At 44.7% G+C, this 15,825-nt stretch overlaps 1 protein-coding gene across 5 annotated transcripts in view; it reads right to left on the bottom strand.

The window, feature by feature from the left end:
• Positions 1-15,825, bottom strand: part of Kdm2b (lysine demethylase 2B) — a 123,404-nt gene that overhangs the window by 91,421 nt on the left and 16,158 nt on the right. For all 5 annotated transcript variants that reach the window (XM_046446131.2, XM_046446132.2, XM_046446133.2 and 2 more), the window contains one exon: positions 257-435. In XM_046446131.2, the coding sequence (XP_046302087.1) occupies positions 257-435 (179 nt within the window). The remainder of the gene's footprint in view (positions 1-256; positions 436-15,825) is intronic.

The raw sequence follows: 15,825 nt of genomic DNA, 5'->3' as shown, positions 1-15,825 counted from the left end.
CCACTACCAGGTCAGAAGTAAATGCCCCCTCTGCTCCAGGGACGGCTCTGGTTGCCTTGAGCTGCTGCCCCCATCCACTCCATCCCATCCTCCTGCCTCAGTCTGCACAGAAGGCAAAACCCTGCTCCCAACATCTCCTCCCTGGCACCCAGGGGACCAGCCTTGGCCACACCCATGCCAGCCATTCCCAACTTAGGAGCAGGGCGGGAAGGAAGGGGACCATGGCAGGTGTCGGGACAGCCACAGCCAGACTTACTACAGTGGGGCGCTTGACCAGGTGCTCCAGCTTGGTGTGGCTGAACTCCAGGCTGATGACGTTGTACAGTTTGTCCCGCTGTGCCTCAGGCGTCTCATAGTAGCGCACGAATTGGGACATGCTCATCTCTGTGCCTTTCTGGGTGTTCACGTCCATCACATCTACCAGCCGCCGGCTCCCTGGGGACACAATCCACATGCTGGTCACTCCTGTCTGCACAGGACCTTCTTGGAAGCCCCCCACAAAACAACACCTGCTCCTCCTCCAGGGGTCCCATTCTCCTAAGCTCTGCTCCATGTCTGCTTAATGCCCTTTTCCTGACCTGACCTCTCTCCACCCTGTCTGCCTCCCTCCACCAGAGTGGCATCCCATGACTGCTTCCTAAGGTGTCCTCAATGGCTTCCTAAAGGACCTGCAGACCAACCCTCCCACTGAGCACCACCTGCTGCGCTGACGAACTCTTGAGGCACTCTCCACCCCTTCTGAGACTCATTTTGTTTCTTTGTGACATGGGAACAAACTGTCTCTAGAACTTCAGCCACACAGGGAAGAATGAGAGAGGGGAGAGAATTACTGGGAAAGGGGAGAAAACACACACAACACAGACTGCCGAGTTCAAGATGACTTACTAAGGAGGCTGGCACCTCCTGCGTGTCACAGGCACAAGGAGCATTACGGCTCTTATCTTATCTTATCTGGAAAGACCCCCAACTCCCCAGCAGCTCAGTGGCAAATGCATGGTCCATGGAGACTCAGAAATACTGAACAAAACAAAACAAGGGCTGGAGTTGTGGCTCAGTGGCAGATCACTTGCCTCGCATGCGTGAGGCCCTGGGTTCGATCCTCAGCACCACATGAAAATAGATAAAAATGAAGATATTGTGTTCATCTACAACTAAAAGAAATAAAAGTGGGCTGGGTACAATGGCACATGCCTGTACTGTAATCTCAGCAACATGGGAGGATAAGGCAGAAGAATCACAAGTTCAAGGTCACCCCGGCAACTCAGCAAGAGTGGTCCTGGGTTCAATCCTCAGTACGGGGACGGGGGAGGGGGAATGAAACAAGTGACCCCTTATTCACAGCTGCTGCAAAACTTTATGGGTACCCTCACTAGGGGTCAGCAAATGACAGTCCCAGGGCCAATCCGGCCCATTGCCTAGGACAGCTCACAAGCTAAGAATGTTTTTTACATTTTTAAATGCAATGGTGAAAATTAAAAAAGTATTATTTCTTGATGTGAAAACTATATGAAATTCAAATTCTCAAGGGAACATATAAAATTTGCTTGGTACCCAGCCATGCTCCTTGGCTTCCATATTGTCTAGGGCCACTAGCATGTTCCAAGGGTGGAGCTGAATAGTTGAGACAAAAAGCACATGGCTTGCAAAGCCTGAAATGTTTACTCTTTGGCTCTTTACAGAGAAAAGTGTGCCGGTCCTTGAAATAAGACGAAACTTTGAATTAACATGGATGCTGATATGGGTTGACAGTCTCATCTCTCCTCAAAAAAAAAAAAAAAAAAAAAGCCAGTCTCATTCTGTTCACTGCTACATGCCCAGCTCTGGTCTCAGAACTTGCCCTAGAACAGGCCTTTGGTCAATATTTGTTGAATAAATAAACACAGTGCCATTCACACAGTAGGAACTAAATCATAAAATTAACCTCTTACGCGTGTAGCAGAACGTAGGTGTTCTAAGTTTGCGTTCAAGGTCTAATTTTCACAACCAAATTTCACAATTTGTTCTTGTCTTACAAAGGGGGAAACCAAGGCCCACAGAGTAACTGATTCCATTCCATGGAAGACAACCATGCACACTCACTGAGCATGATCCCGCCCTCTACAGAGCTCTCATGGCCCCAGCTCTACGAGGTGGAACTTCAGTGACACTTATTTGATGGATGAGAAATTGAAGCCCAGACAACTATCTCGATGTAGAATGTCCAGTTTGTGAGTGACAGCTGACATGTGAAGCCAATCCTATCAAATACCAGAGCCTGGGCTCTTATCCTACATCCTGGAATAAACACTGTGCACTCTGATTACATGCTAAAACACAACAAAACAGAAAGAACCCCAGACTTCAGTGGTCAGGCTTCCCAGCCTAGACATCCTGGGAAGCTGATCCAAAAGACAGCTCTGCATCTGGAGGGTGTGGATCCACCAGGGGGCATCCCTGGTCTTTGCTGGAAATCCTGGCTACTATCTTGGCAGCACTGGTCCTTCCTTAACCAGAGTAACTGAAACAGGTGGGCTCCATTCAGGTTTTCTGGGAGGCCTACCTGACAGAGAATCTGCTGCTTGAGCCCCCAAGGCCTCCCCCTTCTCTGGACAGTCTACCATTTCTGCCCACCTCTCAGCCCTAACCTTGCTCAAGGTCAAGTTCAAGAAGGTTGCTGGGGAGGTCAGAGATAAGATTAAGATAAAGATCCTAAAATCACAGCCCCGGGGCTAGGGATGTGGCTCAAGCAGTAGTGCGCTTGCCTGGCATGCATGGGGCGCTGGGTTTGATCCTCAGCACCACATAAAAATAAAATAAAGATGTTGTGTCCACCGAGAACTAAAAAATAAATATTGAAAAATTCTCTCTCTCTCTCTCTCTCTCTCTCTCTTTCTCTCTCTTTCTCTCAAAATAAAATAAAATAAAATCACAGCCCCAACTGGGTGTGGTGGTGCACACCTATAATTCCAGCAACTGGGGAGGCTGAAGGATCACAAGTAGCCTCAGCTACTTAGTGAGGCCCTTAGCGAATTAGTGAGACCCTGTCTCACAATAAAAGTAAAAGTACTAAGAATGTGGCTCAGTGGTTAAGCAACTCGGGGTTCAATCACAGTACCAAAAAATAAAATAAAATGAAATAAAATCATAACCCCAGAGTAAGTATGGAAGGCCAGAATTCAGCTGCCCAGGCCAGCACCACACTAAGATGCATGAATCCAAATTCCAGCTGGACTTCCAACTATGCCTTGGACCACTTAGCATCTCTTAGTGTAAGTTTCCCTGCCTATAATATAGGAACAAAAATAGTAGCCAACCCAGGGGTTGTCCTGAGATGAAATGATTTAATACACATTAAATACAAGCAGTGCCTGCAGGGAAGGTAGTATTACCTAATCAGTCAATTTCATTTATAATTAGTTATCCCCCAGTATCTGAGAGAGTATCTGAGAGTTTCAGGAATCCCCCAACAAAGACACTAAAATCCAAGAATGCTAAAGTCCCTATATAAAGTGACACTGTATTTACATTTAAGGTATGCCCATCCTCCCATATACATTAAATCATATTCTTTTTTTTTTTTTTTTTTTTAATTTTTTATTGTGGGTTGTTCAAAACATTACAAATTTCTTGACATATCATATTCCACACTTTGATTCTAGTGGGTTATGAACTCCCACCTTCACCCCATACACAGATTGCAGATTCACATCAGTTACACATCCATTGATTTACAAATTGCCATACTAGTGTCTGTTGTGCTCCGCTGCCTTTCCCATCCTCCACCCTCCCCCCTCCCCAAATCATATTCTTTATACTTAAAATTTTTTATAGTTGTAGATGGAAAGAATGCCTTTATTTATTTATTTATTTTTATGTGGCGCTAAGGATGGAATCTCATACAGGCTAGGCAAGTGCTCTGCCACGGAGTTACAGCCCCAGCCCTAAATCATACAATGTAAATGCTGTGCACATCATCCATATACCACACTATTTAGGGAATAATGACTTAGCCCCTGTCCAGCGTGGGCTACCAAACCAGGGTCACTCAGGTCACCGGGGTGACAGACACACAAAATACCTTTTTCATGGCCCACCTCCAGCCTCAAGCTGCCACAAGGTGGGCAAAGAAAAACAGGGGAGGCTGTCCAAAAAAGTGGCAGGGGTAGGATTATAACACACAGGTGGGTGTAACTCAACCCATCAGGGGATGCCCACCCTCAGGGCTGCACCTTTCTATGCCAGCAGAGGTTAAGTCGACAGGCATTACAGGGGGTGCAATGCCAGTCCAGTACCTCCTGGCTCAGGACTTCAAGCTGTGTGTAAAACTCCTTCCTATTCAGGGTGGCCTCCGAAAAATGACCAAAGAAATTCTGTACATGTTCAATATGGACCCCATTTTTTTCTAGCATATTTAATCCATGTTGGGTTCAATCTGCAGATGAAGAACCCACAGGTAACAAGGGTCAACTAACTACACAGGTGGAGAAATTGGGGTGATATGAATCTTACACAGCTGCCTCATCAAAACCAGTGAAATCTGTGCCCTCCAGTCTCACTGGACTGACCACTTAGGATCCTAAAACAACCATGATAGCTAATAAATGGCAGTTTTTTGTTGTTGTTTTTGGTACTGGGGGTTTAACCCAGGGGCACTTTACCACTGACAAAAATCCCCAGCCCTCTTTGTTTTTTTGAGACAGGGTCTCATCCCAATAACTTGGGAAGCTGAGGATTACAAGTTTGAGGCCAGCCTGAGCAACTTAGAGACACCCTATCTCAAAATAAAAAATATAAAAAAGGGCTGGGAATGGTAGTGTGTCCCTGCGTTCAATTCTGATACCAAAAAAAAAAAAGATTTATTACTAAACTGTAGGAATACTTATGAATATATGGTACGATGATTATTTAAAATATGGTTCTATTATTTAAAAATTAAAAATGTCTCAAAGGGCTGGGGATGTGGCTCAAATGGTAGCGCGCTTGCCTGGCATGCGTGAGGCCCGGGTTCGATCCTCAGCACCACATACAAAAAAGATGTTGTGTCCGCCAAAAACTAAAAAATAAATATTAAAAAAAATTCTCTCTCTCTCTCTCTCTCTCTCTAAAAAAAATAAAAAAAAAAATGTCTCAAAGCTAGTCTCAGCCACTGAGAGAGGCCCTAAGCAACTTAGTGAGATCTTGTCTCAAAATAAAAAATAAAAAGGGCTGGGGATGTAGATCAGTGATAGAGGATTTATTTAGCGGGCACAAAGCCCTAGTACTACACAAAGAAAATAAATTAAGTACTAAGTACGGACACAGGCTACAACATAGGCAAGCCTCAAAAACATTATGCACAGTCAAAGAAGCCAAACACGAAAAGCCACATGCTGCATGACACCATTTATGTAAAATGTCCCGAACAGGGAAATCCATAGAGATAAAAAGTGGATGGGAGCCGGGGGTGGTGGCTCACGCCTGTAATCCCAGAAGCCCAAAGCTCTGTAGGCTGCGGCAGGAGGAACACAAGTTCAAAGCCAGCCTCAGCATAGCAAGGTCCTAGGCAACTCAGTGAGATCCAGTCTTTAAACAAAATATAAAAAAGAGCTGGGGATGTGGCTCAGTAGTTAAGCACCTCTGGGTTCAATCCCCAGTACCAAAAAGAAAAAAAAAAGAAAGAAAGATAAAAAGAACAGGGATGGGAGTGAAGGAAGGTGGTTGCTTAATGGGTCCGAGGTCTCCTTTTGGGGTGATGATGGTGGCTGCACAACACTGTAATGTACTGGATGCCACTGAATTGTTCAGTTTAAAATGGTTAATTTTTATCTCATGTGAGCTCCATAAGTTATTTTTAAATAGAGAAATTTCAAACATTAATTTTAAATCCCATAAAATCCCTCCACTCAACAGTTAAGGAGTCAAAGCTTCAGCTACAACAAGAGCAAGAACTTCATGTCTCCTAGTCTCTGTCTTTTTCCTTAATTGTTTCTGGGGTGTGGATCTCTCCTCTCCGCAGGGCTCAAGAACTTGGGTAGCCACTGACTGTCCCAAATCATCTCTCCAAGGAAACTTCACCCCCAACCCCAGGCATGTGCTTGGGTTCCATTCTTCACAACTTGAACCTGCAGCTTGGGAACACATTCCGGTGGCAAGTGCTAGGCCAGGAAATGAGAAACATAATCAAGAAATGGAAGAATCTAGCAGTGGCCCCTAAATATATGTCCACCCAGAGCCTAAAATAGCACCCTATTTGGAAAAAGGGTCCATGCAGATATAACTGAGGAAAGGATCTCAGATGAGATCATGTCAGATTCAGGGGAGGCCCTAAACCCAATGACTAGTGTCCATTGGGAAGGCCATGTGAAGACAGACGGAGATTGGAATGATGTGTCCCTGTGCCAAGAAATCCTGGAGTCATCAAAAGCTAGAAGGGGAAAAGGCGGTTGCTAAAAGCCATCAGAGGGAACCAAAACTGCCAGCATCTTGCTCTGGACTTGTAGTCTCCAAAAACTAAGCAAGAATAAAATTCTGTTGTTTGAGGCCCCCTGCCCCACCAGTACGTGGCCCTGTTATGGCAGTCCAAGGAAGAGAATACAAGGACAGCAGCCACCTCTAGAACAAGGAGGACCTCATGGCAATGTCCAAGGAATGTTAAGATTTCTTAACTTGGATGGCAGGTATTATTTTAGAATTTTTCTTCAAAGTCTTCAATATATGTCATCAATTTTGCATTCTACAGACCCCAGAGTGTCATACACCCCTGAGAATGGGAGATTCACACCCTAGAAACAGTGAAGGAGGCAAACTTCAGCTATTTTAGGTTCCACAGGCCACAGGATAAGATCTTTAGACAAGGTGCCTCAGTTTCCTTATCTGCAACATGCAGATAAGAACACCTTCCTGGGGCTGGGAGGATAGCTCAGTTGGTAGAGCACTTGCCCAGCCTGCACAAGGCCCTGGGTTCAATCCCCGGCACCACCACCAAAAAAAAGAACACCTTCCTAAAAAAAAAAAAAAAGTTATAAAATATATTATGATTTAAAAAGTAATATATATTCAGAATGTTACTGCTGGAATCAAATGAAAGGACTTTCAGAGCACCAAATAGCATCTTGCTGCACAGAAGTTACAGATCTGTACACAGAACATGCCTTTCTGTCTCTACCAAGCCAAAACAAGATTGCACGGACCCCTCCCTTCACTTCCAGGACAATTATGATTCACCAGCCTGGTTCCCAAAGTTGCACAAATAAATATAATTAAGAAAACCAATGCCCGGTAAATATAAAATTTTGACCATCCTGAAAAGATAGGTCATTCCCTTCAATGTTTTTCTCAAGTTAGGATTATATATAATGCCAATTTATATACAACCCAAATCAAAGATGACTACAATAAAGATTTCCAAAAATAGGCCAGACACAGTGGCACACACTTGATCCCAAATACTTGAAAGGCTGAGGCAGCCCAAATCTAGTTCTAAAATAATCTTCTAAAAGCAATGTAAATTTATCAATTTTACTACTGTATAATATATATATATATATATATATATATATATCATAGATATATATACACACTCATGTGATTATATAATACATGTAACAAGTATATATGAATATATAAATATATCATATATGCAAGTATTAATATTTGTTATATATACATACATTCAGAGTTAAATGTCATATATCTAGTTTTTTATGATTAACACAAAGCAATGTACAAATTACTGATATCTTAAAACATATATGGGGCTGAGGTGTGGCTCAAGGGTAGAGCGAAGGCTTAGCACGCTCAAGGCCCTTGGTTCAATCCCAAAATAAAACATATAACACCTTTTGTATAGCACATATATATCCACATGCAATTGTGAGTCAAATTTGGATAAAATGTGCTTTCTTAAAAACTTTTTTATTTTTATTTTTTAGAGAGAGAGAGAGGGGGAGAGAGAGAGAGAGAGAGAGAGAGAGAGAGAGAGAGTTTCAATATTTATTTTTCAGTTTTTGGCGTACACAACATCTTTGTTTGTATGTGGTGCTGAGGATTGAACCCGGGTCACACGCATGCCAGGCGAGCACGCTACCGCTTGAGCCACATCCCCAGCCCCGATAAAATGTGCTTTCAAATAAATGTATACCTTGTGTATCTGTGATGATGTCCCAGGTATATTCCCTTCCACAAACTCACAAATATTAATCCACAAGTTATTATTTTCAATCTTTGTCCAAATGTGAACCAAAAAAGTATTCAAGATTCATCAGGCACTCAAATATCCGATAAATCCAAGAATAAATGATAAATCATATTTTGTGAAAAAGGGAAACAACAACAAGAAGTGTTGGCGAGGATGCAGGGGGAAAAGGTACACGCGTACATTGCTGGTGGGACTGCAAATTGGTGCAGTCAATATGGAAAGCAGCATAAAGATTCCTTAGAAATCTGGGAATGGAACCACCATTTGAAGCAGCTATCCCTCTCCTCGGACTACACCCAAAGGACTTAAAAACAGCATACTATAGGGACACAGCCATATCAATGTTTATAGCAGCACAATTCACAATAGCCAAACTGTGGAACCAACTTAGATGCCCTTCAGTGGATGAATGGATAAAAAATATATATATATGGTATATATACACAATGGAATTTTACTCAGAGAACAAATTCACGGCATCTGGGCTGGGGATGTGGCTCCAGTGGTTGCGCGCTCACCTAGCATGCGTGGGGCACTGGGTTCAATCCTCACCACCATATAAAAATAAAATAAAGATACTGTGTTCACCTAAAACTAAAAAATAAATATATATTTTTTTAAATCATGGCATTTGCAGGTAAATGGAAGGCATTGTAGAAGATAATGCTAAGTACAGTTAGCCAATACCAAAAAAACAAATGCTGAATGTTTTCTTTGATATAAGGAGGCTGACTCATAGTGGGGTAGGGAGGGGGAACATGGGAGGAATAGATGAATTCTAGATAGGCAAAAGGAGAGGGAGGGAAAGGGAGGAGGCAGGGGATTAGCAAGGATGGTGGAATGTGATGGACGTCATTATCCAAAGTACATGTATGAAGACAGGAATTGGGTGTCAACCTACTTTATATACAAACAGAGATATGAAAAATTGTGGTATATATGTGTAATAGGAATTATAATGCAAAAAAAAAGTACATGAATAAAGACATGAATTGGTGTGAAAATACTTGATATACAAAGATATGAAAAATTGTGCTCTATATGTGTAATAGGAATTGTAATGCATTCTGCTGTCATGTATTTTAAAAATAAAACACAATCAATTTTAAAAAGTTTCTAATAAAAAAAAAGAAAAAGGGAAACAGTTTGGGGTTAGGGCTATGGCTCAGTAGTACAGCACTTGCCTGGCACACATGAGCCCTGAGTTCCATCCCTAGCACCATGAAAAATAAATAAATAAAAGGTTTAGTGGTATCATTTAGTTACAAGGAGATAGTCATTTACAAAATTGTACATCACCACCCTCAAAATGTTATTTATTTTTTGTGTCAAGGTTTCAAAAAAAATAAATAAATGCTTCAGTAATAACAAAAACAAAACAAAAGCCAAAACTAAAATTAGAAAGAAAAACAATTTCACAATGCTAGTTGTGAAACTGACTGAGATGACCCATATAAAATGCTAGATGTTTCAATCCCTGGCACAAAAAAAAAAATTAATTAATTTAATGTACTTGATAAATAAGTGTTGAACACACAGAAGGGGGAATCGGCTCCCCCTTCCCAGGCCAACCGGGTTTCCTCTAGCCTGCTAATGTGTCTTTGGTGACTCATGCACCTCCAAAGGTCTTAGGAGTAGAGTGCCCATGCCCCAAAGTGACACATTCAAGTCCAAACCTCTGACACCTGTGAGTGTGACCTTGTTTGAAAACAGGATCATTACAGAAGTCAGAAAACCAAAATGAAGTCACTCTGGATTGGAGTAGGCCCCAAACAAGTGACTGGTGGCCCTGTGAGAAAACAAGGGAACTTTGTACGCAGACACACAGAAGGAAGACAGCCATATGAGCCACGTGAGGAGGAGGCCGAGACTGGTGAGATGCAGCCACCAGCCAAGGGACCTGGGAGTAGCCAATAGTCACCAGCAGCTGGAGGAGGCAGGTCCTCCTCAGAACACCTGTATTTCAGACTATGAGAAGATAAACTTCTACGGTTTTTGTTTTGTTTTGTTTTTTCATAGTTGTAGATGGACAGCATACCTTTATTTTATTTGTTTATTTTTATGTGGTGCTGATGATTGAACCCAGTGCCTCACCCATGCAAGACGAGTGCTCTGCCACTGAGCTACAGCACCAACACTTCTGTGGTCTTTTGTTATTGTTTTTGTTGTTGTTTGTTTTTGGTACTGGGGATTGAATCCAGGGACACTTTACCACTGAGTGACATCCCCAGCCCTTTTTTTTTTACTTCCAGACAGGGTCTCAGTGAGTTGCTTAGGGTCTTGCTAAATTGCTGGGGCTGGCTTTGAACTTACAATCCTCCTGCCTCAGCCTCCTAAACTGCTGGGATTACAGGCGTGTGCCAGGGGGCCCAGCAAACTTATGTGGTCTTAAGCCACCCAGTATGTACTGTTTGGCAGCCTAGGAAACCAATAAAAGGGCTGATGAAGGGATTACTGGAAAAGTCTACAAGCCTCATAAATGTCAAGTATTCAGGCTCCCCCAGGAGCCTAGCACAAACTGGAATGGGGCAGACACGCCATATATGAAAACTTTGTGAATAGTAGCTTCACAAAGAGAAAAATGAGGTCACATAGATGACATGATAACATCTGGCCCTCAACATGTGTTTTCTGTTGTTTTGTGGAGCTGGGGGTTGAACTCAGGGCCTCACACATGCTAGGTAAAACTCTACAATTGAGCCACATCCCCAGTATGCGTGTTCCCTCGCTCTCTGTCTTTTCAAAATTGAATCCAGAGGCATAGCATCACTGAGCTATAGCCACAGCACTTTTTATTTTTTTATTTTGAACACATCTCTCACTAAGTTGTCCAACCTGGCCTCGAACTTGTGATGCTCCTGCCTCAGCCTCCCTCCTGAGCTGTTGGTATTACAGGCATGCACACCTTCACCCAGTTATTCAATACAAGTTTTTTGTCTCTTGTTTCTTGTCTCTCTCTCCTACCATTCTGTAAGCACTGTGGAGTTGGATCTGTCTAGCTCATTCCTCTATTCCAGATTTCCAGATTGGAGCTCAGTAAATCTCTGATTAATGAATCAATGCATTCTTTTTATTGACTCTTATGTCCCGCCTAGTGTATCCCACATGACTTCACATGTAAATTACAGATGACCTGAGGAAATGGCCTGAGGACCTGTGGGTGGGTGTGCATAGCCCTGCCTGGGCAAGGAAGACAACCCCATCACTACTGCTGAGAAAATACCCAGCGGTCCTGAGCACCCAGGAGCCCCAGCCCTGGAACCAGTAGACTAAACATAGAAAGACAGACACCATTTTACTCTTGGGGGCACTAAGCAGTCCCCCAGACCCCCCATTGCAATCCCTGGTCTCCCGTGCCCTCTCCCGGCCCTCTGCTCCTCTGTAGCTTTCCACAGTCACAGAGGCCACTGGGAACCAAAGCTGGAAGACTCCTCCCCAGCCAGCCAAGGTCCCCAGCTGACCTCACCTCTCAGCCTGCCCTACTCACTGATGACAGAGGAATCAGGACTTGGAGTGGCTGAACTCTGTCACATTCCTCTTCAGACCAGGGAAGGGTGGTGGGGAGCAGCAGCTGGGACAGAATGACAGCACTGGGAGCAGAAGGCTGGGACACTTTGTTCTAAGAACAGCTTCCTAGTGTGCTGAGCGGTCCATTCAGCTCCCCAGGTGACCTAGAAGTCACAGTCCTTGGGAGGCGTCAGGGTGAGAAAGAGAAAGAAGTAGCTTCTGTGGTGCTCTGGGCTCCATGGACCACCCAGGCCCCCAAGGAAAGGAATGCACCAGTAAACAGCTAGAGCAGCGGGCAGGTTCCAGCCCTGGCAGGCAGCAGGAAACGCAGGCAAGACGGCAGCTGCCTGCGGAGGCAGGTGATTTGGGTAGAAGCAACCATGGACTTCGGAGTCTCATCTGGGGTAAGGGCCAACTCTAGACCAAAAGGCAGATATGGGGGAGTTTCTCTCCACAGACAGATCCCAGCCAATGAATGACAAAGGAGTGACAAAATTAGATCGTCACTACTGTGATGATGCTGAGGAACTGGTGCTGAGCATCAAAGACTGCTAACATCAGAGGGAGAACGAGACCTGACATTTCCTGCCTCCTGAAGGAGAGCAGAACACCAACCATGAAGCAGTCCTGCCAGACAGGAGTGAATGAGAGAAAGAGAAAGACACACTTGAACTGGGCTTTTCTTTTCCTCCTTTTTTTTTTTGGCGGTAAAAGGCATTGAGCATGCAAGGTAATGTTCTACCTGAGCTACCCCTCAAGAGGGACACCTTGAATCTGCAACCATCACATGCAACTATCAATTCACAGGAACATCAGAAAATAGGGCATGTTAAACAACTCTCCGGGATGCCATCAGGAGAACCCAGGAGGTACCAGAGACTTCAGAGACTTCTCAACCAATCAGAGTAGTGAGCTTACTAATATTCTGATTCATATGACTGTCAAAAAGAAGGAGAAGGAGGAGGAGGAAGAGGAGGAGGAGAAGGAAGAGGAGGAGGAGGAGAAAGAAAAAAACTGGCATATATTAGGGTCTGTAATATACTTAGCCACCTATCCTGTCTGGGTCTATGGAAAGAACCGGGAAGCTCTGAAAACAGATGAGTGTCACAGGTAGACCCAAAGGGAAAGAGGAGCTCTTTCTCCCCTGTACATGAACTTACTGGCACCCAGGGTAGAGGCATGGGTGCCTGACCTCTTCCCATAATCAAGGCCCACAGGAGGCCACAGAATGCACCAAGGGTTCCTCCAGGAAGAGCACCCAGGCCAGTGCCAAGAGCCCTGGTCTGAGTTCTAGTCCCAACAACCCACAGACCCTTTCCTAGGCCTCAGTTGCCCCCTGGATAAAGACAGGAAGAAGCGACCTTTATACACCACCCCCACCCTTTGCAAGAGAACTGTTTCTTCCAACAGAAGCTTTGACAAAATTCAAATTCATAAATAAAAACAAGCAGCTCAGGCTGGAACAGGAGGTAGGGACCTCAGAATTGGACCAGATTCCCAGGACTTCCCTTTGAAAATCACTGGATTAGGTCATTTTTAGGTCCCTTCTCTAGGCTGACAAACTGACTTTTAGTCTAGTTCCTGAATACTCATTTCATTTCTCATCAGGGTTGACTAGAGGGAATTTGGGGAAGACCTGGAGGCTTGCCTAAGAGACCACGGCAGCCAATGGAGCCCACCAGCCCTTCTGCCTGGTCCACCTTCACAAAGGGCCAGGTGTTTGAGCAAGAGGCTCAGCACTGGGGGAGGAGGTAAGTGCCCCAAAGGGACAAAAGGGACAGATTATTGGGATGGGAAAAGTCACCCCTGGAGCAGGTGACAGGGAAAAGCTGCCCATTGGAACCAGTAAAGAATCCATATAACTGGAACTCTTAGGCCCTGAAATCACTGTGTTCCTGGGGAAGCATTCCACCTCCAAGCAAATCCTGGAGTTCCTAAGTAGGCCAGCAGTTTCCCGCTCATCTCCCTCTGAGTTTCCCAGGCTGTGCATACATCCAACAGACCAGCTACAGGAACTGATCCATGGCCCTGTGGCCCTTGCTTTGAAGGCTCCATCAGTCAGCTCCAAGAGCCAAGGACTTGGAGCCAGAGGACGCTGCTCAAAGTCACCTTGAAGGCTAACAGGAAGCACACACAAGCACTGACACCAAACTCCCCCTCAGACCCGCTCTTGAGAAAGGTCACAGAGCTGTTCCCCTTCACAGTCCTGGCATGCTGTCATCCCAGGCTTCTGGTCTGGGTTTACATCCTGCTCCTTGGGAGTAGCTCCTCACCAATCTAACACTAGCAGCATGTGTTAGGGAGGTCACCGGCCCCAGGTTCAAATCCCTCTCTACCCTACTGCTTCTAGCAGTGAGGCCTTGGGTATGACCCTGAACCCCTCTGGGCCTCAGTTTCCTCATCTGTAAAATGGAGATAAAATCCTGGCACTATCATGGAAAGCACTTGGTAAACTTGATAGCAGGGGATCTCTTGAGGATATGGTCCCAAACTGAGGGCTTAAATGCACTGGAAAGAAAAAGCATTGAGGCCAGGAGTCACTGCACAAAAAGAATAAGCCTCCTCAAGCTGAGTCCTCAGTTTCCTCATTATGAAAGGAGAGGATGGGTGTCACCATGCCCAGATGTTCCCCAGGCCCCAATGCCTTCAGGCTCCTCATCTCAGCACCTATTTGCTTTTGTTGTTGTTTTTGTTCTTTTACAGAACATGGAATTAGATCTAGGGCTCTATACCACTGAGCCCTTTTTACTTATATTTTATTTGAGACAAAGTCTCACTAAGTTGCTGGCCTCGAACTTGCAATCCTCCTGCCTCACTCAGCCTCCTGTGTAGCTGAGACTATTAAGGATGTGCCATCATGACCAGCATCTTGGGCACCTTTTCAAATGACCCCAGGACTGCTGTCTGTGCTGCAAAACCCTGACCCTCATGGGTGGCCTAAGGGGACACAAACATAGACTGACAAATCTTGGCTAAACCCAACCAAGCAAGGACATCCACCAAGTTACCCAAGACAACAAGGGAAACCTGGATGATTCGAGGCTGAGACCCAGCTGCAGGGCTGTGCGGAAGTTGAGACAGTAGAAGCTGCCGTCAGTCAGACCCGGGAACAAACTGTTCTTCCACTCACTACCTACACGATCGTGGACAAGAAACTGTGAGCCTCAGGGTTTGTTTTTGGTGCTTTTATGGTGATGGGCACCAAAGCCCAGGGACTCATGCATGCCAGGCAAGCACTCCACCACCAAGCTATATCCCCTAGCCCTAAGCCTCAGTGTGGTTTTTTAATATTTTTTAGTTGTAGATGGACATAATACCTTTATTTATTTGTTTATTTTATGTGGTGCTGATGATTGAACCTAGCACCTCACAAGTAACAGGCAAGTGCTCCACCACTGAGCCACAACCTCAGCCCCTTAAGCCTTGTTTTTGACATCTATAAAATGGGAGTGGGGCCAGGTGCTGTGGTGCATGCCTGTATTCCCAGCAGCTCGAGAGGCTAAGGCAGGAGGATCATGAGTTCAAAGCCAGCCTCAGCAACAGCGAGGCGCTAAGCAACTCAGTGAGTCCCTGTCGCTAAATAAAATACAAAACAGGGCTGGGGATGTGGCTCAGTGGTCAAGTGCCCCTGATGTTCAATCCCCAGTACAAAAAATAAAATTAAATTTAAATAAATAAAATGGGAATGGAAACGGGGCATAGCTCAATGGTAGAGAGCTTGCTCTAGGTTCAATCCCCAGCACCATTGGAAAAAAAACAAGACTAAGGCAGAAGGATCACAAGTTCAAGGCCAGCCTCAGCAACTAAATGAGACCCCCTGTGTCAAAATGAAAAAGGTTGAGGATGTAGCTAAATGGAAAGCACCCCTGAGGTTTCAATCCCTAGTACTAAGGGAAAAAAAAAAAAAGTCTGTGTGGCATTGGCTTCAGGATAGGCAGATGGACAAATGGAGCAAATTAGAGCATCCAGAAACAGCCCCCACCAATGCGGACACCTGATACATGAGAAAAGAGCACTCCAGGGCCACGAGGACAGGGGATCCTTTTCAGTAATGGTGCTGGGTCAACTGGATATCCATATGGAGAGATAAAAGAATTTTGACCCCTATCTCCTACCAAACATGAAAATCAATTCCAGATGAACTACACATTTAAATGTAAGGG

The sequence above is a fragment of the Marmota monax genome, unplaced genomic scaffold (genome assembly GCF_021218885.2).
Source record: "Marmota monax isolate L192 unplaced genomic scaffold, Marmota_monax_Labrador192_F-V1.1 WCK01_AAM20220418_F8-fsc00092, whole genome shotgun sequence".
Taxonomy (NCBI): domain Eukaryota; kingdom Metazoa; phylum Chordata; class Mammalia; order Rodentia; family Sciuridae; genus Marmota; species Marmota monax.
This window is presented reverse-complemented; position numbering and strand designations above follow the sequence as displayed.